Source organism: Pezoporus flaviventris, unplaced genomic scaffold (assembly GCF_033815535.1).
Source record: "Pezoporus flaviventris isolate CSIRO_AGI_PZ_B2104156 unplaced genomic scaffold, CSIRO_AGI_Pfla_v1 ptg000078l, whole genome shotgun sequence".
Taxonomy (NCBI): domain Eukaryota; kingdom Metazoa; phylum Chordata; class Aves; order Psittaciformes; family Psittacidae; genus Pezoporus; species Pezoporus flaviventris.
The window spans coordinates 9,046,358-9,071,695 of record NW_026892626.1 but is presented as its reverse complement, the minus strand read 5'-3'; the positions used below and the strand labels follow the sequence as shown (position 1 = coordinate 9,071,695).

The window sequence follows — 25,338 nt, the reverse complement described above, 5'->3', positions numbered from 1 at the left end:
TCTGTGGGCTCAGCTGATGGCCTCCACTGTCTGTGCTTGGGCATGGTGGTAATACTGGACACCAACTGGAGGAAGCTGGTGCTCCAGAACTGTACCGGCACTCTCCTGCTGCTGGTTGCTTGGGTGCTGACATCCCATAAGGCCCCTGGGTGCTTTTTGCAGGTACAAGCAGTGCCTTGACCCTTCAGGCAGACTTACAAATACCACAACACTATGAATTAGTATAAACCCAGTGGTTACACGTGCAAGCGAGCCATGAAAAAGTGCTCCCAGCCCTCAAGTGGGCCCCATGATGCTCCCTGCTGTGGGTACCATTTGGTGTAGATGGAAGGTCCTGGTCTCTGCTCCCAGATTCATCCTGCTCCTGTCCACCAGTGGCCTCAAGCAGTGCTCCTGCCTTGCCTACCCCAACTTTTCCCCCTGTCAGACCTGTCTGCTTGTATAACAGCATTTCAGTGAAGCTGTGAGCACGATGGGCTTGAGCCAAGTCTCCTGGGGAGGGTGGACTCTGTCTCGCTGAGCTATTAAAAATAACGTGTGAATGATGATGGCTGTTCAAAACAGGCAGCTCACTTCCCTCCACTGCCGTCTGATCCAGCCCGGGGCCGGTGCTCCGGCTTTGCCAAGAGAAATATGCACCTTCGCTGCTGTAGCCAAGTGCTGCCGCGCCACAGCCCTAACCCTGGCCAGCTGAGAATTGATGAAGATGTTTAGTCTTGGAGAAGTACTATGCTGAAGGGGAAAACTTTAAAATGCCATAAATCTTCTGGAAGTTTGCATAGGGCTTACTTAGCCAGGAGCAATAACACCCCTGTGTTCTGTTTTTTCTTCTTTCCCCGGTTGCCTGAGGGCTGGGTTATTTGGAAAGGCTTCTTCTCCCTGGGGCCAGCACGGTTACAAAACCGGGTGATGCCTGGGCTGCCATGCAGCGCCAGCACCTTGTGAGGCTTTGAAGTTGCCAGGTTTTTTTGCAGTGGTGAGAGAGGTGAGCAGTGTGATGGGATTTCCAGCTGGGCTGGCCCGTCAGCACCACGGGCTGGGTTTCCTCTGGAGCAGGTGAAGGGCTCGGGCTCACTCACCCTGGTCCCCTTGCGCACATGGTGCCAAAGCCGGCCTCAGCCCAGGGCTGTTTGTCTGGCTGGTTTTCTTAATTTGCCAAGCCTGGCTCATTAAACTGTTCCTTTGGTTACAGCAGGAGAAAAAAGATGAGAAGGAGCTAAAATAGAAGCCTCAGGGAGGATGGGTCATGGCCATGGTGTGCAATGTGCTGCTCCTGGGTCTCACAGATGCAGCACGCATGGGGCTGGGGACCAAGGACTGGTGGTGAGGAGGGTCACTGGCAGGCTGCCTGTACCTAGGGCTCTGCCCCTGGTGGGGCCTGACCCCCCTCTTCCTGGCTACGTCCATAGCAGCTATTTTGAGCACATCCCAGCAGTGGGCAGGAGTGTGTGACGCAGCGAGAGCGGCGTGGCTGGGGCCTGGCTGACCCCATGGGGTGCCCAGTACGTCACCGAGGCCATGATTTCCCTTGGGAAAGCAGTGGCCTCATTCTGCTGGACCCACAGTCCCTCTTTGCTGTGTCTGGGATGGAGCAGGGAGCTGCAATAGCAGCAGCTTCTTTGTAAGCATTAAGGCTGTGCTTGCACTCTGTTGCTGCTCAGCATGCCTCCTTGGTGCTCCTAAACTGGTGGTGGAGATGCCAGGGCCACACCTTTGGTACAGCAGGTCTTATGTGCCTCGCCCCGAGCAGCCACACTCCCATGCCTGCCTGGATCTGGCTCCTTCCAGAGAAGTCCTGTAAGTCCCGTTCTCTGCCTTGTCCCCTCCCAAGGCCACACTGGCCCGGCCACAGCCTGCCCTCCCTTCCCGTGGGTGCCGGTAGTCACCCTCCTTGCCTTGACCCTCTCACTGGAAGTCACATCCTCTCCCTTGTGGCTTTGGCTCCACAGGGGCTCAGTGCTTCATGGCTCCCACCCTGTGATGCTTGCGCAAACCCCACAAAACATCCCCCGATGTCCCTCTGGAACGAGCCCTTGGGTGCATTGTGCATCAGGGTTGGGGGACTCGGGACTTGGTGCTGAGCAGGGCACCGGCAGGGTGCACCGGCAGGGTGCCTGTACCCTGGTTGATGTCCCAGGTGGGTCACCAGGATGGGGTCCAGGCAGTGATTCAGGTAGGTGTGGGCTACTAAAGTGGCATCTTTGCTTGCTTGTTCTACTGGTCACCCTCTCCTCTAGGTCCTGGCAATCCATGTGTCTCCATGCTGGGTCTCTATACCGGGGGAGAGGACCCCGGGCTTCCTCTCTCCGGGGCTGGCAGGAGCAAGATAGGCATGCAGTGCTCTGCCAGCACAGTGGTCTGAGGTCTTGCCTATCCTCTGAAGCAGTGCTCCCCAAAGTGGGGTGCACATGGCAGTCTGTGGGGGTACAGGGAGAAAATATTAGATCATTCAAGTGTCAGTTGACACACATCTGCTGGGGGTACCTCCACAAACATTTACTGACAGGGATGTGCAATCAAACCCACTTGGAGATGCTGCTGGAAAGAAGGAGGGTGGTTCGCAGGGGCAGAAAGCTGCTATTTGGGGGGACTGTCCTCTGCTGTGTGACCAGCATGGCCACCATCGAGCCGATGCCCCAGTTTGGTGCAGCAGAGCTGTGTCTCCCGAGTGCATCTCTGGAGCCAGTGATGTGCAGAGCCGAGGGGCTGCATCCTGGCCCCACACACTTTGAGGGGGCTGCCATCTGTCCAGCACCTGGCTCCCATTACGGGGCTGGGCTGGGTGCCGCTGGTGCCGGGCTGTGGGGTGGCGGCCGAGCACGGCCAGTGTGGGATGGAGAGGAGCTGGCTTCGTTCTCACGAGAAACTTCCTCCGCTGGTGTTTTGGCAGGACGGGGGCGAGGGAACGGCCACGCACCGGGCGAGCGCACGCTCCTGCTCACGTTTTAATGAGCTCTGCTCTAATGAGCTGAGGGCGCCTGGGGACAGCTGGGAGGGTGTCCCTCTGGGGTTGTTCCCACTGTGGCTTTTTCCCCTCACCTCATGGGCCATGCTGGGGGCAGAGCTCTGTGCCTGGGAGTACCCGAGGCTTGCAGCCCTCCAAACAGAGTTTGTGTGGGGCAGTCCTGCACTGTCCCCCCGAGGCCAGGGTTTCATTCCCCCTCCCCCCTGCCCATGGCCCCAGGGCTGGGAGAGGGACTCCAGCCCCTCTACCAAGCTGTGGCCGCTATCCCATGGGCCGCATCAGCCCCTGCCGCAGTGGGAGAGTATGGCATGGTTCTCTGTGTGATGTGGCCATGGTGCTGGGCGATGCCGGGCGAGGTGGAGACCTAGGCTGGGGTGGCCCGGCTGTGCTCTCAGCCCGGACCCCACGGCCCCAACGTGTCACCTCTGCCCAGGATTTGCCTGTCAGCCTAGGCTGGTTGGGGACCACTGGCTGGGGGAAGGCGCATCAGGACATGGAGACTTTTAGTCTTCTTCCCCCCAACCCCATTAGTGCAGTATCCCACGCTGGGGTCACCCTGGGGGTACCTGACTCCCAGCCTCGGCAGTGGCTTCCTCCGGGCTGAGGGAAGGTCCGCAGCATCCCACATTCCCAAGGAGACCGTGGGAAGCTTTGAAAAAGTTGGCCTGGCTCTGGGCTGCCTATTTATAGCACTGCACGCTCGGCGCTCTCATGCTTCTGCTCCCCAGCGTAGCTGTACAGGACTGTTTATATTTCCTCTGCTCTACTTCCCCCTTGGCCGTCCTTCCCAGGAATGCCGTTTGGTATGGCAGACATGGGGAAGTTGAGGAGGATCGGGGATGAGCCAGCAGCACTGTGAGGGATGCAGATGCACGGGAGCACTGGCTCATCCTTGCCTGGGTACACTAGGAACAGCCTTGCCAGCTCAGCAGGGTGTAGGCATAGAGGTGCAGGTTGGCACCTCACTTCCCTTGGGCTCCGGTAGAGCATTTCAGGAGCCCCTAGCTTGCTGCCTCACCTGGGGCTCCTGCAGGCTCATACTCAAGAGGGTAAAGTTGTTTTGGGGGGTTTGATAACAGCCTCATAGTAGGGCTTGTGGGGCCAGTGGCTGCACAAAGAGATGAGGTATGGGAGAGGAGGGGTGAGTGCTGCAGTTTGCACAGCCAGCAGGCCTCCCCCTTGCTTGCCCTGGGACGGAGGTCCTGCTCCCATGCCTGGGTATCCATGTCAAGGTGGGAGCCTCTGCAGCTGTAGGGGCTGTCCCGGTGGGAGCCCGCTCACCTTCCTGCCCTGGCTGGGCTGCAACATCCTCTGGGATGTTGGGTTGGCTTTGCTGAGCGTAGGAGGAGCTGAATGGAGGCAGGGGGCTGTGCTGCAGTGGGGTGGGAGAGGCAGAACCGTTGGAATTGGGAAGGCAGCATAAGCGGGAGGGGGCTCACCCCAGTCCGTCCCCACTACGACGCACACCCCACAGCTGCCAGCAGTCAGGGGTTAGCGCTGGCAGCATGATGGCTACTGGAGCATCACTGTCATCATGTGCAGTGGCTGGGATCCCTTCAGGGAGGTGGCAGCTCCTGGTCTCCCTGAACTCTGGGCAGAGACCAGAAGTGGGGCCGACTTGGAAGAGGCTGCTGCTCTCCTGGCCACAACTGGAGTAACTAGGATTGGGTAACAGAGGGAGATCACTCACATTCTTGTGCAAAGAGGAGGATTTGGTGCCATGGTTAACCCCCTTGGCACCACAGGAAGCCTTTCCTTCTGCCCATCCCACCAGCCTCATGGGGCTTGGAAGGAGTGATGGCTTTGCCCTTGAGCATGGACCCATCCTTTTGGTACAGGGAGGAGGTGTCTGTTGGGGTCTGATGCCCATGGCCTGCTGGCCACAGGCAGAGCTGGGCTGTCCTGGCCCCTACCAGCCACAGGGTCTTTGCCAGGGGCAGAGCTGTGACCCTCCTTCCCCACCTACCTCTCCCCCCATCCAGCTCCCAGCTCCATCTCTCTCTCCCCTGCATCCCGGCTGAGCGTAACTGCTCCCACCGAGGCTGAGATCGTTCTGGGAATAGCCCCAGCACCAGAGCAGTGTTTGCTTTGTGCCGGGCTCTCCCAGCAGCCGGGGAGCCGAAGGCGGTCTCTCTCTGTGGGCAGCTGTTACCAGCTCCTGGCCCCGCCACGGCACCGCTGCTGCCAACAGCTGCATCCCACACACCAGCCCTGCTCCCCGGTGCTGGCCCCCACAGCCAGCAGCGGGGGCTGCATGAGGAGCAGGGCTGGGGACCCCTGGGGGTACCAGCACCGTACCCCAGATGGGAAGAGAGGGATGGTGCTGGGAAACCCTCCCCAAGCGGTCGATCTGGCTCTGAGGAGGGAGCACAAGCTCCCCCCAGCCTGGGCTGCCTAAAACCAGCTAGGCTGGACCCACACAATGGGCTGGAGGAGGCAGGGCTGCCTCTGTTCTGGCGTGGCCAGGGAGCTGTGAGGCCTCCTTGGCTCCTGCATGCTGGCCTGGAGCTGGTGGGCTCCCCTGAGCCTGCCGAGGGATGAGCAGCTCCAGAGGGATGCCCATACCTCAGGCTGCAGCTGGTCCTCTGCTCCAGGGACGCAGGGAGTTCCCATTATCACCTTGACGCGGGTGCCAGGAGATCTCACCAGCAAAAGCAGCCCAGCCCCAGTGCTGGCCTCCCTGCATGCTTGCTGCCATACGTGCTGCTCAGCCAGGATGGAACTAATGCAGAAAACATGGCCTCAGCTGCAGCCGGCATCACGAGGGCTGGGAGCAGCAGCAGCATTACCCTGCCCTCTGCCAGCCGTGCTGCCTGCCCCAGGGGCTGCATGCACTGACGGCTCTCCAGTGGTGTGCCGGATGGGCTGGGGGACCAGCGGTGCACCGCTGGCTATCCAATCTCCAGCTGTTGAGTCTTGGCTGCCACAGCTGCACGGCTCAGGTGCAGAAGTGCTCTCCTGGCCGACAAGCGGGCTGGACCCAGCACCCGGGGTTTCCATCCCTCTTGGCACTGCTGCTGGGATGTGGTCCCTTCTCCAGGCCCTTCCCCATCCCAGGAGACGGCTCCAATGCCAGCGTATTGGAGGTGGGGGACTGGCCCCTCCTGCCCCACATCCTGCCCTGTGGCTGGGAGTGCCGGGATTCAGCTTGGCCCATGCTGCATCTTCCAAGTGAGCCGTGCTGGCTGGCGAGCACTATGTTTGTGCTGGCAAGGAGGCTTGTGTGCTGGAGCCAGGGGGAGGATGAGCTTGGCACCATGTGCCTTCTCCCGCCCCGGCTGTGGGTCTTTTCAGAGAGTGGGCATTCCACTGAGGCCCGTGGTTGGGACCAGAGGAGGCTGGTCACATGGGGCTTCTCTGGTGGGGAGTTAGGAGCTATGGTACCTCTGTGCCCCAGCCTGCCGCAGTGGTGGAGCAGTCATGGCCAGTGGTGCATGTTGCTCATGCTGTTGGGGATACAGCTCACGGGACATAGCTCCTCTGGCACCGGGGTCAGTGTGTCCATGCCATCCTGGGGCTATGGATGTGTGGGCACCCTCCTGTGTCCACCCCATCCCTTCTTTACCTACGTGGAGTCCCCCTGTGTGGAGGTGTGGAAGCGAGGTTTAGCTCTGGCAGAGCCCTCTGCTTTTCCATGCCAGCTCTGAAGTCGTTAGCAGCCTTTTAATGGAGCTTCCCAAATGAAAGCGAGGAGGCTGCAGGCGCTGCTGCACTGTGGGGTGAGTGCTGGCTGCCGGCTCCTGCTGGGACGTCAGGAACCGCAGGTCCCATCTGGGGGCCACATGGGAGCCAACAAGCAGCCACCACTGGCCCGCGTAACTCTTCCCCTCCCGTCCTCGGCACAGTGGCACCAGGGCCAATGCAGGGTCTGGGCTGGTGACAGTGGCAGGATGAGGTGGTGTCAAGGGCTGGAGGGCCCTGGTCCCACAGGGAGCACAGCAGAGAGGTGGAGAGGGGCTGCAGGTGGGTAGGGCGGTGTGGGGAGCGCAGCCAGGCTCAGTTTGCTATGATGTGTTTTGGTAGCACCGGAACATGCACAGGGCATCCAGCTCCTGCTGCTGGGATTCGGCATGGTTCGAGAGCCCGGCGATGTAGCCAAGGAAGTAAGTCCCTCTGTCACCATGGCCGTGACCAAGCCTCTTCTCATGGCTGCTGGCATGGAGCAGCTTCCTCACGGCACACTGGACCCAGAGCTTCCTCACCATGTGTGGGGAGAGCCCCAGAGGGCCAAGGAGCCGTCCCATGCCCCCTCACGCTGACGTTACCTGCTGCCACCCTCTGCTCCTCACCAGGAAGCAGGCCAGTCACTGCACAAAGCAACCACGCTGTCACTGGCAGAGGGTAGGGGCAGAGGACTCACCGCTTGCAGGCTGTCCCCGCTGCACTGTCACTTTAGCACCTCGGTGGAGTCAGGAGCCAGCACTGGGTTCCATATGCTCAGCCGGGGGTGAACACGGTGCCACACAGTGTGCCTGGCGTGGCAGCTAGCAGCACTGACAGCTCTGCCTCCTGTGCCTTGCAGAGTGTCCTGGGACACGAGAACAACAAGGACTCACGACTGCTCTGGATGGGCTCCAGCAATTGCCTCATCTCCGTCGGGTTCAGCCAGGTATGGTCCTCGCTGGGAAAGTGGCTCTGGCACTGATGGGATTTCCTAGTCCCACTCCCTGCGGCACTGCGCTGTGGCCCAGGGAGCTTTTTGGGTGTCTTGTCCCCTGTGAAAGCAGGAGCTCCCCTTGCCTCGCTGGGGACGGAGGGGAGCTGGCTGGCGAAGGAGGTATTGCTGTGAGGCTGGCTGAATATCCCCAGTGCCCACCAACACCGTGTCTGTGCCCCTGCAGATGCGGGAGCGGGAGGTGAAGCTGTGGGACACACGGCGATTCAGCGGGGCAATGCTCACCATGGCGCTGGACACCTCGCCCGGGTAGGGACGGGGACTTACTGCGGGATGGGAAGGTGGGCAGTGGGAGTGCTGTGGTCAGAGACCTGTGGGGAGCACAGTGGTGGAGTGGGAGGTGGCACTGACACTGCTTGTCCACAAAGCTGAGGACAAGGCTGGGAATGGCATGGCCATCCCCGGCACCGCTTGGATGGGGTGGGAGGGCAGTGGCAGTGCTTGCGATGCACAGAGGTGTCCCCAGCAGCACTGGGATAGGATGGGTGCTCTGTGGTGCTGCGGTGGGCAGTTACACTGTTGGGGACAGCACTGGCATGTCTGGAGTGGCTGTTAGCTGGGGGTGGTGCATGAACTGGCACAGTATAACAAGATGCTGTGGGCAAGCAAATCCCTTTGGCACTGCCTGTGTGCTGAAGTGGCTTGACCCTGACCCCCTGCTCACAGTGGGACTGCAGTACTTTGTGCCGTGGTGCCATGGTGGCTGCTCAGCCAGCCATGGCTAGTCCGTCCACAGAGCCATGCTCACCAGGCGTTCTCTGGGGAAATGGAAAAGGAGCTTTTGTGGCCGTAAGGGGTCAGTGGCCCTTGTCAAGGTGCGGTGGAGCAGTCTCCTGTCTGCAGGTACTGCTGGGGTGAGAAATGTTCCGGTTAGACCCAGCCTGGCCTCTCCTACACTGCCTGGCAAGCTGGCCTGGCATCACAGTGTGGGCAAGGGAACAGGAGGAGGCAGCACCTTCATCCTGACGGGGTTATGAAGGTTTGGGCAAGTTCTCGCAGGGCTGTGCTGAGTGCCACCAGCTCTCCTCAGAGCTGCTGCCAAAGCACAGGGGTGCGGGATCCTCACTGTACACAGCGTGCCACAAAGGGATGCTTTGGGGTCCCTTATTGCTGCCGGTGGAGAATCTAGTGGGGATTACCCCAAACCCTGCTGCTTCTTGCTCCCTGTGCGCATGGGCCTCCCTGCCAGCGCTGGGCCGGGGTGAGCCAGCCTGGATAAATTGGATGCAGACGCGAGGCTGCGCTCAGCCCCTTTGTGCAGGCTGGAGTTATTTTGGCTGCCGGGTTTATCGGCCGCCAGGAATGCAGCTGGCGGGCGCTGCCTGCGCGTCACACCAGGCTCTGCCGCGCTGCGCTGCATGGTGGGGCCATACAGAGAAGGGCTGGGGGGTGGTGGTGAGCAGGGAGCCCCCCGTGCCGGGAGCCGCTGAGGAGCGGGAGGTGCTGTTTTTAGGCAGCTGCGCTTCCAGCCCCAGCCACTCCCTGCCTGTAAATCTCATGGAGATGACAAATGGCGGAGGGGGTTTTGGGTTGGCTCCGAGCAGAGGTGCTGAGCAGGGGCTGTGCTCTCCCTCCGGCAGAGTCGTTCCGACTGGGGGCCAGTGGGGTGTGATGCTCAGGAGCACCGGAGCCATGATGAGAGCAGGGGGATAGGGCTTGGGGGTCACCAAGGCCCCCCTGGAGGGACTGCCCAAACAGGGGGGCTGCAGGCTTGGTGCAGAGGGTGCTGGCTGCTGACTCCAGGGATGCAGCGCCGCAGGGATGGTGGAGCAGCCGTGGGGCTGCGGTGCTCACTGGGGATCTCCAGCATGGCCATGGGTGCCCGGGGTGGGGCATCGAGCACGGTGTGGCAGTGTGGTGGTGCCGGCCGTGCCGCAAGCCTGTGCGGGAGCGGGAGCGGGAGCAGCAGCAGCAGCAGCAGCAGCAGCTCATTGAGGCTCTTTGAGGAAGCAATCAGTGGGCGGGCAGGAAGCTCATACCATTCATTACTGACGCCGGGCCGGCAGGAAGGGGAGCCTGCGTCCCCACAGCGCCCTGCCGCAGGGGCCTGTGCCCGCCGAGCCGGCACCACGCGTCCCAGACACCCTTGTGACACCCCAAAGCAGGGTCACGGTGTGTGCCAACATGGAGGACACCCCCAGTGTGCCCACAGCTCCCTGAACCCCACAGGGTGGCTGTGCCCCTGCCCAGCATCCATGGGGAGGGAAGCAGAGTGGAGGGCACTGGCCCCATTCACCCCCACATCAGCAAATGTGTTTTGGGGTCCCCCATCCTAAATCCCGAGGAGGTGAGAATCTTGCGACTGCATAAACCTCATTTTCAAAGCACCCCAGCTGTGCCGGGCTGTGCTCGGATGCTCAGATCTCGAAGGGAACTGGTGGCAGGAGGCATGGGTGGCCCTGTTGCCTCTCTGTGGTCCTCAGTGTGCCGCCTTTGGGTACCTGCCATTCCCTTCATCTTGGGTTTTGCCTTCCCCCCCAGGCCCCTTTAATTAGATCAAGGAGCAGCAGGGCTGGAGCCAGGAAGGGGCCTCAATGGGTTATTGTTGCCCTAAATTGTAACCAGCACCGGTGGGGTTGGGTTACCAGCTCCGACTTAGGGTCAGTGACCAGACCCTGCCATGCTCCCAGCAGCTGGCACAGCAGTGCCTGGGGACAGGGCTGTCACCACACGCTGAGGCCAGCGAGAGCAGCAGCTCGCTTGTGTCACTGTGTCTTTCAGTGTCCTGAAAGTGTCCCCATGGAGGCTGGGGGTGCGCGCTTGCTCATGGGACAGTGGGCATTCACCCATCTGCCCTGCGGCCAGCTTGGGTCTGTGGCTGGGTTGATATAGCCAAGGCGACCAGGTCTGCAGAGGTCCTGAGAAGCCACGTCCCCATAGTGTGTGCCACGACTGGGCAGCTCCCCATGGGGCAGACTGGTGGTGGGGGCTGAGAGATGGGAACAGGCAGACTCCCACTGCCCTTCATGGTGTAAAGTCCACCAGAGCTGGGAGGTGCTGGAGGTGGTGCAGCAGGATGTTTGCAGAGGGATTTGGGGCTGTGTGGCTCCCCCAGTGCTGAAGCAGGACATGGAGGGTCCTGGGTGGTTTTGCGGGGATGCTGCCCAGGGGTGCTTGGCCCTGGCACCTGCTGCCCCTGCCCCAGGACGAAGCCTGCAACTGAGCTGGCTCTTGGGGGACCAGATCCAGCCCTCTTGAGCAGCAAGGCCCGTAGCCCCACCAAGGCATGTGTCCCCACCATCGTGCTGCCACGTCTCCCTGGTCAGCAGCTGTAATAGTACGATGGCCGGTCCTACTCCCACCCTGCCTGGCCATGCCACTTCTTCAGTGCTTATTCCTGACACTCAGCAGCCCTTTTGGTCATGCTGGGTGTCATGGGGGTCTCTGACAACAGCCACTCCAGTGGTCAGATCTCAGAGGTAGAGCCCTGGGCAGGACAGCTCCATCCCTGTCCCCATCCCTGTCCCCCTGCAGACCTCTGCCCTTGCTCCTTCTTCCCATGGATGCCTGGGCTGGCAGCTGCTTGCCATCAGCAGGGAAGGGGCTTTTCCTGCTGCTCCCACTTGGCTGCAACCTCAGACACAAGGAGAGGGGAGAGGCTACTCCATCAGGTGCCACCAGAGCAGAACCTATCCCTGCAGAGTGAGATGCGCTGGGCAGCTGCACAAAGGGGTTAATGGCAGGGCGGCCGCCTGGCCCGGTAATTACGGGTGTAAAAATAGCCATGTGCTGCAGGGCCGTGTGGCGGGAAGGCAGCAAGCGACGGCAGCATCGAAATCGCTCCCAGATGGGCCTTGGACTCAGCCCACCGCTGCCAACCGGCATACTCTGGCCCTGGCTTCTGCAGCTTTCCAGGAAGCCAGCGGGATTTCTGCCTCTCCACATGCTCTTCCTGGCAGCCGACGCTTTGCGGCAGCACATGGGGCTGTGGGACAGGCACACGCCTGCCGTCACCCCAAGGGAGTGGGGATGGGACCCCCAGCACTGCATTGAGGCAGCACATCCCACCCAGGGCTCCACTCTGGCAGTGGGGACCTGGGGGATCCAGGAGGACCAGGCTTTGGTTTCCATGCGGCCATGCCTGAGCCAGGGATGCTTCTCTGAAGGCCAAAGACCTCCAGGCTTGCTGCTGCTGGGCTGCAGGATGCTGCCTGCGCCTGGCCAGGCTGGGCCAGCACTGAGGGCAGCAGGACTTGCCCTGGTGAAGCCGGAGGCTCCTCCCGTTGTGGCTCCTGGCCGAGCCCCCCATCCTGCCGGTGGCTTCTGGCTGGGGCTCTCCATTACCGGCCCTGCTGGATCACATAGCAAGAGGGATTTTTTTTGGGTTCATTCCATGGGGTTTTGCAATCCTTCCCCAGCGCTGATTCAGCTCACAAGTATTAGCAGCGCCGCACGATGTGCCGCTCTTGGTGCACACTTGGGGCTGCCAGGACACAGGGGGCTTTTGCGCTAGGGTTCAGGACCTTGCAGGGGCTCAGGTGCTAGAAGGGCACATTCTGGGCCCTGCTGAGCTCCCGCAGAGCTTCCGGGGTGCAGCCGTGGGTGCTGTGGGGGTCTGAGACTCACAGGTTGTCAAGCCCTGCCCTGACCACAGCATCCCCATACTCCTTGTGCTGAGGCTGAGCCTCGCTGACCCCCTTGTGCTGCTCCTGATGTGGCTGCTGGCAACTGCAGCCCAGCCCCTTCCCCTTTCCTTGTCATCCATTTCCACCGGGCCACACGAAAACCTTGGGCTGTGGGTTCCCACTGCACTGCACCTGGCAAAGCCAAGCCCCTGCCTTGCTCCTGCCACACTGGGCATACCATGTGGCATCTCTAATATGAATGGAGGCACTCTGGAGCTGCTGGAAGCTTCCCCAGAGTGATGGGACCTGCTGAGCTGTTTGGGGATCCCCGGCACCCACCTGGCCTGTGGGGGTCCCCCTACAAACCTCCAGGGGAAAAAGAGCTTCATTAGGGGAAGGGCACATCATGACACCATGCAGCGGGAGGAAAAGCACTGGGCAGGGAGTGAAGGAGCTCAAGGGCTGCTGTGAGGTGCCTGCTGCCCATCCCTTGCAGCCAGTGCCAGTGAGGGAACACACAGGGGCCAGCCTTGAGCTCAGGTGGGCTCAGGGGGCTGCAGTGGCGATGGTCAGAAGCACCCGGAGCGAGGCCACAGCTCCGCCGGGGACTTTTCTTCTCTCCTCCTCCTCCTCCTCGCGAGGCTGGAAAATACACAAAGCTCACAGTGAAAATATTTACACAGCAGCAATTTTTGGAGGAATTTGGGATGTTAATTTGAAAAATCTGTGGGGAGAGGACCACAATGGGCCCTTTGAGCGGGCGAGCGTGGCCATCGCACTGAGCCGCCCGCGCCGGCGAGGGGCCCCTCCTGCCGCTGCGCCGGCCCTAATGGGAGCCAGCCCTGCCGGAAGCCCACCTGGGAGCCGGGGGGGCTGCACCAGACGGACCCGCTGCCGCCCCGCACCCCTAATTGCATCCAGAGCCGCCGGGTGAGCGGCACCGGGGCCGTGTCAGGGTCAGGGCTGTATCCTGCAGCAGAGCTCTGGTGCAGCCGGCAGCTCGCGCGGCATGGCGGTGACCCTCGGCTCAGCTGGCGGCAGCCGTGGTGCTTCAGCCCGCTCATGCTCATTCTCTCCAAATCAAACATACCTCGGCGGGCAGGGCCCCAACCTGGAAAATTCCAGCCTGAAAGATAAAGGATTGGAAAACGATTAAAACCAGAGGGCTGGAGCAGAAACCACTTGGCAGCGGGAACCTGCTGAGCGCCGACTCCCAGCCCTCCCCGGCACACAAAACTGGCTGTTCCCGGGGCCAGTTGGAGGGGGCTCACTGCAGGGCCTGAGCCTTGGCTCTGGCTGCAGTGCTGGGCTGGGGGGACCCTGAGCAGGCTGACACTTGTCATGGGCGCTCTGGGGGTCCCGGTGCCGCTGGGGGTGACGTCAGGAGGTTACAAAGGTTGGGCTGGGTTGTTTGTCCCACAGCTGGCCCTGGAGCCATCTGGCAGGCAGGGAGGGATGAAGTAAGGCTGGATGATGCACAGGGCAGGGGCCGATTTGAAACCGATTGCCTGAGTTTTGGGAACACCTCCTCAGCCCCATGGTGGGGGGCAGCGCTGTGGGGGTGAAGCCTCCTCAGTGCCACCGCCTACAGAGTCGGGAAAACTCCCCCCTTCATCACCCTGACTCATCCCCACGCTTGCCAACAACAACTGGAGGACACGGCTGACCTTCCCGCTCCTCTGCAGGGGACAGGCTGCACTGCCCGCACCCCTGCCCGCCAACGGGCAGCGCCCACAAAAGCTGCTTGGGGCTGTGCAGAGCTTTTCATTGTTGTGATTTTATTTTTTTTTACAAAAAGCCACCCTTCCGGCCCGCCTTACAAAATAGATGGACACAAACCTGTGCTAGAAAACAACGACAACAACAACAAAACAAAAGTTTCCCAGAAGAAATGGGAAATAACCTTGTATAAATATCTCTTTGAGTTCTTAAAGCTTCAATTCCCGGTTTGCCTGCTCGGCGCTTCCTTCAGCCCAGGGTTCCCGAGGGTCCCAGCACCTCGTCCGGGCCTGATTGCTCACATCAGCTTCCAGGGAGTTGAGAGGCATGGGCCGTGCTCTGCTAAAGGACCCTTGTTACCAGCACGTGGATGTCCCTTAGCCGAGTCACCGGCTGCTTTCTTTTTAGCAGTAGCCAAAAAAACCCATCCAAACCCCAAATTAAAAAACCCAACCCCCTCTTGGTCGCTACCCACATTCTACAGAGTCACAGAAACCAAGGCACTGAGCAGTGGAATTGTCTCCTCCGAAGTGTGGCAGCCTCTCAGAAATTGCACGTTATGGGTTTGGGGTTTTGCTGCCTGAACTCAGTTAACTCCTTGCCATTCCTCACCCCTGGAGGGACACTGCTGGGTGCCACCACCAGAGCTCAACCCTTGTCTATCAGAGCTGCCCTCGCCCCACAGCGCAGTCCCGCCTGGCTCAGAAGTAGGAGGGTTTGAGCCCCGGGGTGTTGTTGTTGCTGGGGTAGTGTGACTGCATGAGCGGGACCTCGCACTCGGAGCCGCTGGAAAGTATCGTTGCCTCTGGTACCTTGCAGCCGTGGCTGCTCAAATCACCATTTTCCAGGCAGGCTTTCACCCCTTCCAGCTCCAGGGGGCTGGCATCCACCCCAGGGCCAGCATGGGCCTTCACCCTGCGGTGCCGGCAGTAGTACATGCCAGCAGTCACCACCACTACGAGCAGCAGCACGGCGGCTAGTGCAGGGACGATGATGAGGGTGAGGTTGTTGTCCTTGCCCTGGGTGACAGGGGAGTGCTGCTGGTGGCTCGCTGGCAAGGTCTGCACCTCAGCACAGTGCTCCTCCTTGGAGACCTTCTCCCCCAGGGGCCCAATACATATGCGATAGGTGCAGTTGGGCTTCAGTGCCCGCACCGTGTACTCAGAGAGTGAAGCTGGCAAACGCAGCATAACCGGCCGCTTGTCCAACCCAGAAAGGTTTCGGTAGCTCAGGCGAATGCCCTTCAGCTGCGCTCTGGACTGGACATAGTTCTGCAAGTCCACTTTGAGGGAGGTGCTGCTGACCTGTGTGATGCTGATCTGCCGGCTGGGCGGTGGGGCCTGTGTGACTGGGGATGGTGTTGTCCCCTTCACCTCTGCCTCGCAGTATGCCCCAGTGTAGCCCACAGGGCACAGGCACTCCAGGAGGTTTTGGACACCCAGGTGGCAGGTGCCACCGTTGAGACATGTGCGAGGGGGACAGATGGGTGGTGGGGGAGTGGTGGGTGTTGGGGCGCCACTGAAGGGCACTGTTGTGGAGCTGCCCTGGGGGTCCCCAGCCCCTAGCGTGGGAGCAGCAGTGCTGGGCTGAGGCGCCAGGTGGCTGCTGGTGGGGAGTGGGGCAGGAGGTGGCAGCGTGGTGGTGCGTGCAGTGGTGGGGCTGGTGGTGGTGGTGGGGCAGCCAAAGTCTGCATACTGCAGGTGCTGGAGGAGCTTGCCGGAGTTTTTCGGGGGGAAGTGGCAGCGTGTCTCCTCGGGCCGCCGCAGGACCACGCTGCTGGCATTCACCCACTGCACCAGCCAGCTCATCTGGCAGATGCAGTTGAAGGGGTTGCCGGCAGCCGTCATGGCCCGCAGCCTGGGGAAGAAGCTGGAGAAATCCCGAGGGATGGTGTTGATGTTGAGGTTGCTGATGTCCAGTTCCTGGAGATTGTGAAGGCTGTGGAAGTCCTCCACTGGCAGCTGGGAGATGCGTGCGTTGCCAGCCAGGCTGAGCTTGGTGAGGCTCCCCAGCCGCTGCAGCACCGCTGGGACGCGCTCCAGCAGGTTGTCAGAGACATCCAGCTCATGTAGGTTGTTCTGGGCCTGAAAGAGCTCCTCGTTTAAGCTTGTTAGACCCAGCCCTGCAATCTTCAGGGACTCGATGTTGACAGCGTGGAAGGCCCCCGGTGCGATGGCAGAGATCTTGTTCCAGCTGATGTCCAGCAGCAGGAGGTTGGGCAGGTTGAGGGGAGGCACGGCCCAGAGCTGGTTGTTCTGCAGCTTCAGCTCCAGCAGGTTCTCCAAGGTGTCGAAGGCAGCAGCATGGATGTGCTGGATCCTGTTCCTCTGCAGGTAGAGCCGCTCCAGCAGCCGCAGCCCATGGAAGGTCTCATTGGTGATCTCCTGCAGCTGGTTGGACGACAGGTCCAAATTGACAAGCTCTGTCAGGGGCTGGAAGATGTTTTTCTGGACGGTGGTGATCTTGTTTTGTGAGAGGTCCAAGAGCTGGAGTGCAGGCAGGCCCACAAAGCTGTCCTCACTGAGCGTCGTGATGCCATTCTCAAAGACGTAGAGGGAGAGAGTGTTAGGAGGCAGCCCCTGGGGCACAGTTTGGCCCCGTCTGGCCGCGCACAGGATGGTCTTGGGGTCTTGACACTGGCAGCCTGCAGGACATGCTCCAGCCAGCTCCCCGCACCCCAAGAGCAGCATGCAAAGGATCAGCTGGTTCATGGTGTCAGCTCTGCGAGAGAAAGAAACCCAGTCAAGGTCAGGGTCCAGGCCCTGCTGGGGGGACCCTGGGCTGGCAGGGCTGTGGGGTGCCTCAGACCCCCCCCCCCGCTACCCCTGCACCACATCTGGGGTGTGAGAGTCATCTCCCTGTGCCCTGCCCAGACCCTTCAGCCCCAAATGGGCTGCAGAAGGAGTGAGAATGACCCTGCTGTGCTGCTGCCTTCTCTGTGCTGCTGCGACCAGGAAGCTACATGTGGGCTGCTCATCCTGGCTTTATGCTGCTGCCCCCCCAACCTAGATCCCCAGGCTTAGGGATGTGGGACCTTTGCATACCTCAGGTTTACCAAGAGACAGATTCCACCCGCTTTGGTCTGGTCTCTTGGGGCCGTACACTCAGCAGGGTGCAAATCAAACACGGGTGGGAGCCTGGCTGACCTTCCCTGACCTTCACACCATCTGAGTTCAGTTTAACCCTTTGCTTGTGCCACCATCCCAGCAGCTATCTCCCTTGGGGACAGGGACACTCAGGGGTGACCCAGGCACAGGCTGAGGGCTGAAGGAGCTGGGTGGTCCCCTGCCCCATGGTTCCCCCATACACTTCAGAGATGGCTACGTCCCTGCAGAGCCCCTGCCAAGCTGGCTCATGTCCCCTGGGGGTCATGGCTGCCTTGCTGTTCACCTTCCTGCCAGCACCTGGGTGCTCTGCACAGCACCCTGAGCTGCATCCTCATCTCTCAGGGATGAGGACAGCAGGGATGGAGTGGAGGATGCTCTCGGGGTGAAGCTTTAACCACCCCTGCCCCTTCTCTCAACCCCTTCTTTCAGCCCTTTTTTAATGACACTCCTAATTAGCACAGACTGGGCTAGGGACCCATGATCTCCTGCCACCCCCATCTCAGGGGCATGTGGGGTTTAGCAGAGAGAGGGTCCCAGGCAGGGAAGAGGCAACCCCCACCAGGCTGCCTGAGCTGGGGGTGCTGCTGGCACCCTGCTCCATCAGCCCCTTCCCCACACCTGGCCTTCTCCACCTCCTCCCCTGCCCAGAGCTGCTCAGAGCTCCAGACAAACACCCCTGCAGCTCACAAGGGGCCCCCTCCGTGTGTGTGGGGCTCCAGGGTCACGAGCAGCACGTGCCGCCTGCCCCAGCGGTGCACCAGCACCAAATCCTGTACCGGGAGGGACTCACCCATGCTGGGTCCCCCTTGCCATGCAGCCTGGCCAGCAGAGCCCACCCATGCCACAGAGCCCCCCATGCGGGACTCACCACAGCAGGAGCAGGTCGGGGTTAATGCAGCAGCAGGCTCTATCCTTGCCTCTTCCCCAGCTGCCCCCCCCCAGGGTGGGGTGCACCGAGGGTGGGGTGGCCCCGCTGCTGGGCAGGGTCACCACAGCCGCCTGAGTCACTTGGCCCGAACTGGCCCTGCCCCACTGCGACCTGTGCCGTCAGCCCCTGACACCACGTGCTGGGGGAGCTGTGCTGATCCTGGGGTCACCACCACAGAGACCTTCCCTGACACCCCCTGCCCAGCCCCGAGCCAGGGGGTGCTGCTGCTCCCCCACATCCACAGCCAGGCCATCAGTACCCAGCGCGAGAACCGAGTAGAGCCAAAACAGCATCATGGAGAACTTGAAGAGCAGTTTTGGGTCTAAGGGGGCTGGGGGCAGACCCAGCACTGCTCCCCACGTGATAGCCCTCGGGGTGGCTCCCGCAGCTACAGGGTGCTGGCTGGCAGGCAGAGCTCCAGTGCAGGGTGTGGGGGGCCATGCCCAGAGTCCTGCCACTGCTGTGCCGGGGTGGGTAGCGTCCGGCCAGGCCTGTGGGATGCTGGCGAGGCCAGGGCTGGTTTTGCAATGCCAGGGTCGGGTTTCGCTGACGTGTCCCGTGCTGCAACCAGCTGCTGACTCCAAGTCTCTCTCGTCCCTTTAATTACGCTGGCATTTCCTCCCCGCCTGCCAGGCTCCCTGCTCCGGGCAGGTTCGGCTGGCCCGGACAGGGCCACATATCCATCCCTGCTTTGCCAGGAGCACCAGGCAGGCTGGCACAGCTGCTCCACCCGCACGCCACTGACACCTCTCCCTCGGCATCACCCTGCTCCGCCGGCACACGCCGGCATCCTGCCTGTGCGCCGCCTCCGTGCTATGACACTACTTCAGGGGGTTAACCCAGCCCAGGCTGGCAGGGGTGCTTACCCCTTGGAACAGGGCAAAGGGGAACAACCTCCCCATGTCCCAGAGGGGTCCCCAAGAGTGGAGAGGGGGCCCCGGTTCTGCTGGAGGTGTTAGGACCGCCCTGCCAGCGGCCTGCTGCTGCCTTGGCTGGGCTCCCCCGCGCCTGCACCGCAGATATTTGCCGAATTATTCATATTTTCCGGCTGCGGGGAGGATCTGGGCTCAGATTCCCCCAGTCCCAGCTCAGCCTTTCCCTGCCAGCCTGCCGGGGCGGGAGCACCATGTCCCCCGCCTCCCTGCCTGCAGCCCCCCGGGCTGGGCTCTCCGGCTGCCTGCCCAGGGTGAAGGACTGAGCAGGGGATGCCTTGCGTTGCACCCACCACATGTTTAAGGATGAAGCCAACGCTGTCCCCATGCTGCAGGGTGGCACCTGCACAGGACAGGACAGAGGAGCCCTCTCGGGGGTCACTGCTCTTCCCCATAGCTCAGGGATGTGGCCATTCTCCCGGGGGAACCCAGCACAGCCGGGACATCCTTTCCCGCACCGGCGAGTGAGGCCCCGCAGCCAAACAAAGCCACCGTTGTTGCCAGCAGGCTGGTGGGCTGCCTCCTTGGCCAGTGGGCACCAGTGCAGGCAGGACAGGGCTCTGCACAAAAGCCAGGCCCTGGGTTCAGTCCCTGTCACTGCAGGGAGGGCCACGGTGCCTTCACTGGGCAGGATGTGGATGCTGCTTCCCTCATTTAACCCTCCCCAAAACAAGCCTATGTCAGCATATGCCCCTTCCTGTGCCGTGCTGGGGGGATGCAGGATTAAGCCCTTAATCCTCCTCCCCTTCAACCCACCCTATGCAGCCGCAGCTCCCACCTCCTCCCAGGCTCCCCTCCCTATTTAATTAAAGTTTCCGCAGCAGCCCTGGAGGAATGCAGCCTGCTTATTGCATTCCCCGGGGCGCTCACCGGCCCCTCTGTTGAGCTCCTGCCCCTTTGACCTGGCTCTGCTCCCCAGCTCAGGTGCTGGCAAGGAGAAAAACCAGCAGAGCCACTTTACCAGCAGCCAAACCGCCTTCGCAGGAGCCCAAACACCAGGGAGTGTTGGGAGGAGGCCGGCAATGCTGCCACGCGTGGCCCCAGCAGCACGGGCAGATTCCTACGGCGTGACTGGGGTGACTGTGGCTGTCCCCGGGCGTTTCCTCCTGCTGCGTCCCACTGACGGAGCCAGCCGGGCCAGCAGCACTTGCGTCAGGGCCACCCGGCGAGGCCTTGGCGTGGTGCGGGCAAAAACAGTCATTAGTGTCATCCTTGACGGTGGCACTGCCCAGTGCCCGTGTGCGCAGCGGCACGGCCCCGGCGGGGTCAGGCCAGTCCAGCCCCAGACCCAGAAAGATGAGACCTGCCGGTGTGAGGCATGTGGGCAAGAGCAGTGTATGTGGAGAACATGAGTGGGAGTTTCTGCTTGGGAAGAGGGGTCTAAGAACTGGAGCATCACTGCTGGGATGCTCTGGCTTTTGTGGCAGCTGCCAGCCTGGGATGGAGCCAGGCACAGAAAGGGACACTTACCCTGTGATGGCCCAAAGTCACACACAGAAGGAGTGACAGGGTGCCAGCACCCCCACAGTGCACACTGGATGACAATGAAACACGCAGGGAACTGGTGGCAGGAGCAGCAGTGGGATATCCCCACCGGCCAGGCTGGCCAGTGGCCCTGCTGGCACCCGTCCCCCTGTGCCAGCTGAGGGGAAACCCTTGTTGGCACTGGCCAGGGGCCCTGCTTGGCCCCATGGTGGGTCGGTAACTCAGGATGCTGGCCCCTGAGGACAGACAAAGGGAGGGCAGCCAAACCCCACCCCAGCCGAGCCCTCTGCTGAGGAGGGTGGTGGTGGACACCACTGCCAGCAGCTCCCACCTCTGCCTGACCCCAAAGAGAGAGCTCTTCCACCGTATCTGCCAAGACAGGGAGCGCATAGGATGGACCCAGCACCCAGTGATGGTTCTGTATGTGCCCTGAAGTGCTTCTGCTGGCAGGGTGGGTCACAGCCACCCGGCCACAGCTGGAGGGAGATGGGTTTCACATCGGCCCCAGCCGCATCCCTTCCCTGTCACAGGAGCAGCACCAGGTCAAGATCCCCAGGCCAGACCCTGGCGCATCCCCTGGCAGGATAGGCGCAAGCAAAAACGGGACCAGGGGCCATGCCTGCACCCTCCACCCTGCCCCCTGCAGTGCCGTCCCCCCTATGCTCAGGCCCACCCGGCCCCCTCGTCCCCACCACTCCCCGAACTCCCCGGTGCCCAGCACAGCCCCCCTCCCGCCCGTGGGCCGGCGCCCCACGAGCCCTCGGCCCCATGGCGAGTGCAGAGCCGGGCAGCCGCGACGGAGGACGCGGGACTCACCGGGCCGTGCCGGGCGGTCAGTGCATGGCGGCTGCGCCCGAGCTAGCGCTCCCCTCTGGCAGCGCCCGGCGCGGGGGGCGGCTTTAAAACCGCGGAGGGCGGGGCCTGCCCTCCCGCCGCCTTCCCATTGGCTGCGGGGGACAGGGGAGGAGGGGCGGGGCACGGCTGCCCCGAAGGCTACGCCCCCTGCGCACCTGGGGCCCGACAGGGGGCGGGACCCCCGGGACCCCCGGGACGCCCCGGGACTGCAGCGGGACCCCGGCAGCGCCCGGAGCCCCCGAGGCACCGGGACCTCAGCAGTGCCCGGAGACCCCAAGTCATTATGACCCCTGGCAGCTCCAGGACCCCGGGGCCCGGTAGCTGGAATCGCAGCACCCCCGGTGTTCACATCCATACGTACAGATACAGGTGCAGGTGCAGGCACCCTCCCCGTATCCCCAGCACCCCCAGTCTCCTGGCACCCCTGTAACACCAGGGGCTGGGTGTCCTTGGCACTCCCAGAGGCCCCTAGATCCAGCACACCCAGGATAACCAGAGACCCTGGCACCCATGGGCCCCAGTATCCCTGGCACTTGTAGAGCTCATGTCTCCAGCTGTGGAGGGACAGGGGGAGACTGGGTTGCCCTCAGTGCTGCCCTGGTGCTCCGGTCATGGCAGAGCTGTGCAAAGTGCCACAGGACAGCACTTCCCATTTGGTGCTGCAAGGACAGCACTGGCCAGGCTGGGACAACCTGTCCCAGCCCTGGACCCAGCGGTGGTGGCAGTGCTGGTGACAGTGACTGTAGCCAGGCAGGGGACCGCAGTGCCTGCCACAGCCAACTCCAGTGGTGTTTACCTATGTTATACCAACAGTCGCAGCACAGGACCATAGTGTGCTGGACACAGCCGTGCCTTGTGCCATCCTGTGGCAGCGCCAGGGTGTCCCTGCCATGGGGACCAGCTGGGGCAGTAGCACATCACAGTTTTGGTTTCACCAAATTTCCTCATAGCCACATGATGCAAAACATCAGCACAGCTCCATGCCCTGGGCATAACCACAGAAATGTCAACCGAAAGTAATAGATTGTCCCTTTGTTCTCTGCCTGTGGAGCTGCCTCCTCCACCCCTGCCAAGGGGAGGCAGAGAGGTGGCTTCATGGTTCTCCTCACCAACATCCGCTCCAGGCAGTGTTCCTAGTCACAGTCCCCACTGAGCATACCCTTGACCATCATCCCCTCCAGCCACTGAGCACTCCCCAGTCACTGTCCCCCCCATGTCCTGGCTGCCGTGCCCCCAGACACCAAGTGCTCTCCCCGCCATGGTCGCTTCTGGCCACAGAGCACTCCAGTCACAAGCTGGGACAAGGTGCAGGACAAGGAGCAGGGTCACACTCCAGCTGGCACAGCCCAGGCCCCAGGGCCCTCCTGGGGCTCCTGGCGCAGCAGGTCCGGGTGAGGTGAGCGGCATGCCGGGGTGTGCCATGCACCCGCCCCAAACTGGCCAAGCTGGCCCGGACAGCCCTGGGGCTCCCCTGCAGGTGATAGTGGCTTCCTCGAGTGGGGCTGGGTGCCATCACCGGGTGCAGGGTGCGGATCCAGGAGTGGGATGCCCTACAGCTGGGCACGGCTTCATGGCAGGCACCATGCAGCCAGTGCAAGATGCGGGCAGCAGTGGCATCCTCCAGACCTGTGACCCTGGGGTGGGACAGCGAGGATCTGGGGACCTGTACATCAGGGGAGCAGCCAGCACTGGCCCTGCCCTCCTGCCCCTTGCATGGCCTGATGATGATGCCCTGTGCTTCCCCAGGACAGGGTCTGGAGCATGCTCCAGTGGGAAAAGGTGCAGGACCCAGGACCCAGCCCTGCAGCCGTCAGGGTGCCACACTGATGGGTGCCCCTGCTCAGCTACCTCCTTCCCTTGCAGGGCGGCCATCCCACTGTACGATGCTGATACGGGGCTGCTGGTGATGGCAGGGAAGGTGAGGTCCCATGGCAGCAGGGTGCAGGGAGGTGTCTGTGGGTGCGGTGGGGTGGTCCCCGCAGCCCCACTCATGCCCTGTCCCCATCACCTCTCTGCCAGGGAGAAAACCTCCTGTACTGCTTCGAGGTGGCAGCCGCGCAGCCAGCGCTCACCCAAGGTAAGCAGCCTACATCCCACATTGGGCTCCCGGCTGCCCCCAGAGGCTGGGTCCTGCCTGCCCCACGGCCACCTTGCCTTTCCCCCCCTCCTCCCCAACAGTGACCCAGTGCCGGACAGAGGGCAGCACGCGGGGCCTGGCCGCTGTGCCGCGCCTGGCCCTGGACGTCATGGCCTGCGAGGTCCTCCGTGTCCTGCAGCTCACTGACACCGCCCTCATCCCTGTCAGCTATGTGGTGCCACGCAAGGTAAGGGGTGCTGCGGGTGACACTGTATCACGGGTGCCTGGTGACATCTCATGGGTGACACCTCACCAGCACTTGGTGACAAAAGGGACCCAAGTGTGGGGGATCCAGCCTGGGGAGAGCAGGAGAAGAGGTAAAACCTGGGCGCTATGTGCTGAAAGCTGGGTGCTGATGGTGGGTGATGGAGGCTGAGGTTTCTCGGTGCTATATTTGGGAAGTTAATTTGCTGCATGCAAGATGCTGGGTGCTTGCTACCTGCTGGGTGCTGTTGTGTAATGGGTGCCAGATCGTGAACACTAGGTGCTTGAAAATGGTTGGAATTTTGGGGTTGGGTAGTGGAGTCTGGGTGCAGGAGGTGGTATCCTCGGTACTCGATCTGGCATGCTAGTGGTGCTTAAAGCTGAAGGCTGGGTGCCAAAACATGGGTGTTGGGTGCTGCAAGGGGTGATGCTGGGTGCTGGGTGTTGTTTGGGAGACTGGATGTGTTCAGGGGTACGTGAGACAGCCCAACGACATGACGTGTCTGACACCTACAGGCTTCAGTGTGCAGCTTGTGGGGATAGGGCTCCACAGACACAGGAACTGGGGTGCCATGAGATTCCTGGTGGGGCCCAGGGGTGCCCCAGCCCAGGTGATGCCAGTTGGCAGCAGGACACAGGCTGTGGGGTTTTGGGGACACCCACCCCACCATGTCCCCTCTCCCACAGTCTGTCCAGGACTTCCATGAGGATCTGTTCCCTGACTGCACTGGGACTCTGCCAGCCAATGGTGCCCAGGCCTGGTGGGCAGGGGACAGCCAGCAGGTCAGTGTCACCCGGGGTGTGCCCTTGCCAATGGCATTGCCGGGGCTGCCACTGCCCCTTGCCCACCATTGTGCTTGCCAGCAGGTGAGGAAGGTCAGCCTGCACCCAGCACGGAGACCCACTGAGACCTTCACCTCGCCCATCATTGCCTGTACCCAGCTGCAGGCAGCCAACATCGGCCCCACAGTTGACACTGGCCCTACCAACACCAACACCAGTGCCGACCAGAGTGTGAGCACAGGGTGCTGGGGAATTTGCTGGGGTGCTGAGAGACTGGGGGAACCCCACCACCCTTGGCCTTCAGGGATGTTGGAGGGCTGGAACGCCAGCATCTCCTGCCCACCCGCTCTCTCTCCCATAGGAGGGCAGTGGCTACTCCTCACCATCCTCACTGGCCTCACCGGGCAGTGCCACCACCTCCCTCTCAGCCAGCACCGGCCCCTCCAGCGGCTTTGCCAGCAGCCCCAGCCAGAAGTCACTGCAGAGCATTTTGGGTGAGCAGGCAGTGGGGTGGGCTTGATGTCCCCTGGCTGTGGCTGTGCTGGGGGGAAGACCTGGAGCACTCACCTGTACCCTGCCTGTGCCAGGGCCCAGCTCCCGCTTCCGGCATGCACAGGGCAGGGTGCTGCACCGTGACACGCACCTCACCAACCTGCGGGGGCTCAGCCTCACCACGCCAGGCGAGTGTGACGGCTTCTGCGCCAACCACCGCTACATCGCCTTGCCCCTGCTCTCTGCTGGTGGCCAGATCGCCATCCTCGAGGTACCCCCTGCACAGCATGGTGGGCAGCATGGCACTGGTGGGCGCAGTGCAGGCGACCGCCTGGCTTTCTTCCACAGCTCTCCAAGCCCGGCCGTCTCCCTGACGCAGCCATACCCACCATCCAGAACAGTGTGGCTGTGACTGACCTGTCCTGGGACCCCTTCGACCCGCAGCGCCTCGCTGTTGGTACGTGTGCTGTCCCCAAGGGAGTTCACTGGGC

At 62.0% G+C, this 25,338-nt stretch overlaps 2 protein-coding genes across 5 annotated transcripts in view; one reads left to right on the top strand and one right to left on the bottom strand.

Moving 5' to 3' along the window:
- The window catches only part of LOC133279693 (mitochondrial import inner membrane translocase subunit TIM16-like), a 38,342-nt gene that overhangs the window by 8,741 nt on the left and 4,263 nt on the right, over window positions 1-25,338 (top strand). For 3 of the 4 annotated variants that reach the window (XM_061473644.1, XM_061473645.1, XM_061473646.1), the window contains exons 8-17: window positions 7,488-7,574; window positions 7,807-7,889; window positions 23,095-23,149; window positions 23,251-23,308; window positions 23,410-23,555; window positions 24,260-24,355; window positions 24,440-24,586; window positions 24,717-24,849; window positions 24,943-25,118; window positions 25,196-25,304. In XM_061473644.1, the coding sequence (XP_061329628.1) occupies window positions 7,488-7,574; window positions 7,807-7,889; window positions 23,095-23,149; window positions 23,251-23,308; window positions 23,410-23,555; window positions 24,260-24,355; window positions 24,440-24,586; window positions 24,717-24,849; window positions 24,943-25,118; window positions 25,196-25,304 (1,090 nt within the window). Of the gene's footprint in view, window positions 1-7,487; window positions 7,575-7,806; window positions 7,890-23,094; window positions 23,150-23,250; window positions 23,309-23,409; window positions 23,556-24,259; window positions 24,356-24,439; window positions 24,587-24,716; window positions 24,850-24,942; window positions 25,119-25,195; window positions 25,305-25,338 lie in introns of those variants that run through there. The other variant, XM_061473647.1, reaches the window with a different exon arrangement.
- Window positions 13,950-21,232, bottom strand: VASN (vasorin). The gene is made up of 2 exons (XM_061473649.1): window positions 21,193-21,232; window positions 13,950-16,645 (listed from the first exon to the last, which is right to left on the bottom strand). Exon 2 carries the CDS (start codon window positions 16,633-16,635, stop codon window positions 14,626-14,628), a length of 2,010 nt encoding a protein of 669 aa, XP_061329633.1. The 5' UTR covers window positions 16,636-16,645; window positions 21,193-21,232; the 3' UTR covers window positions 13,950-14,625.

Excerpts from the sequence above, each read along its gene's own strand:
- VASN (XM_061473649.1), bottom strand. The coding sequence starts at position 16,635 with ATGAACCAGCTGATCCTTTGCATGCTGCTCTTGGGGTGCGGGGAGCTG.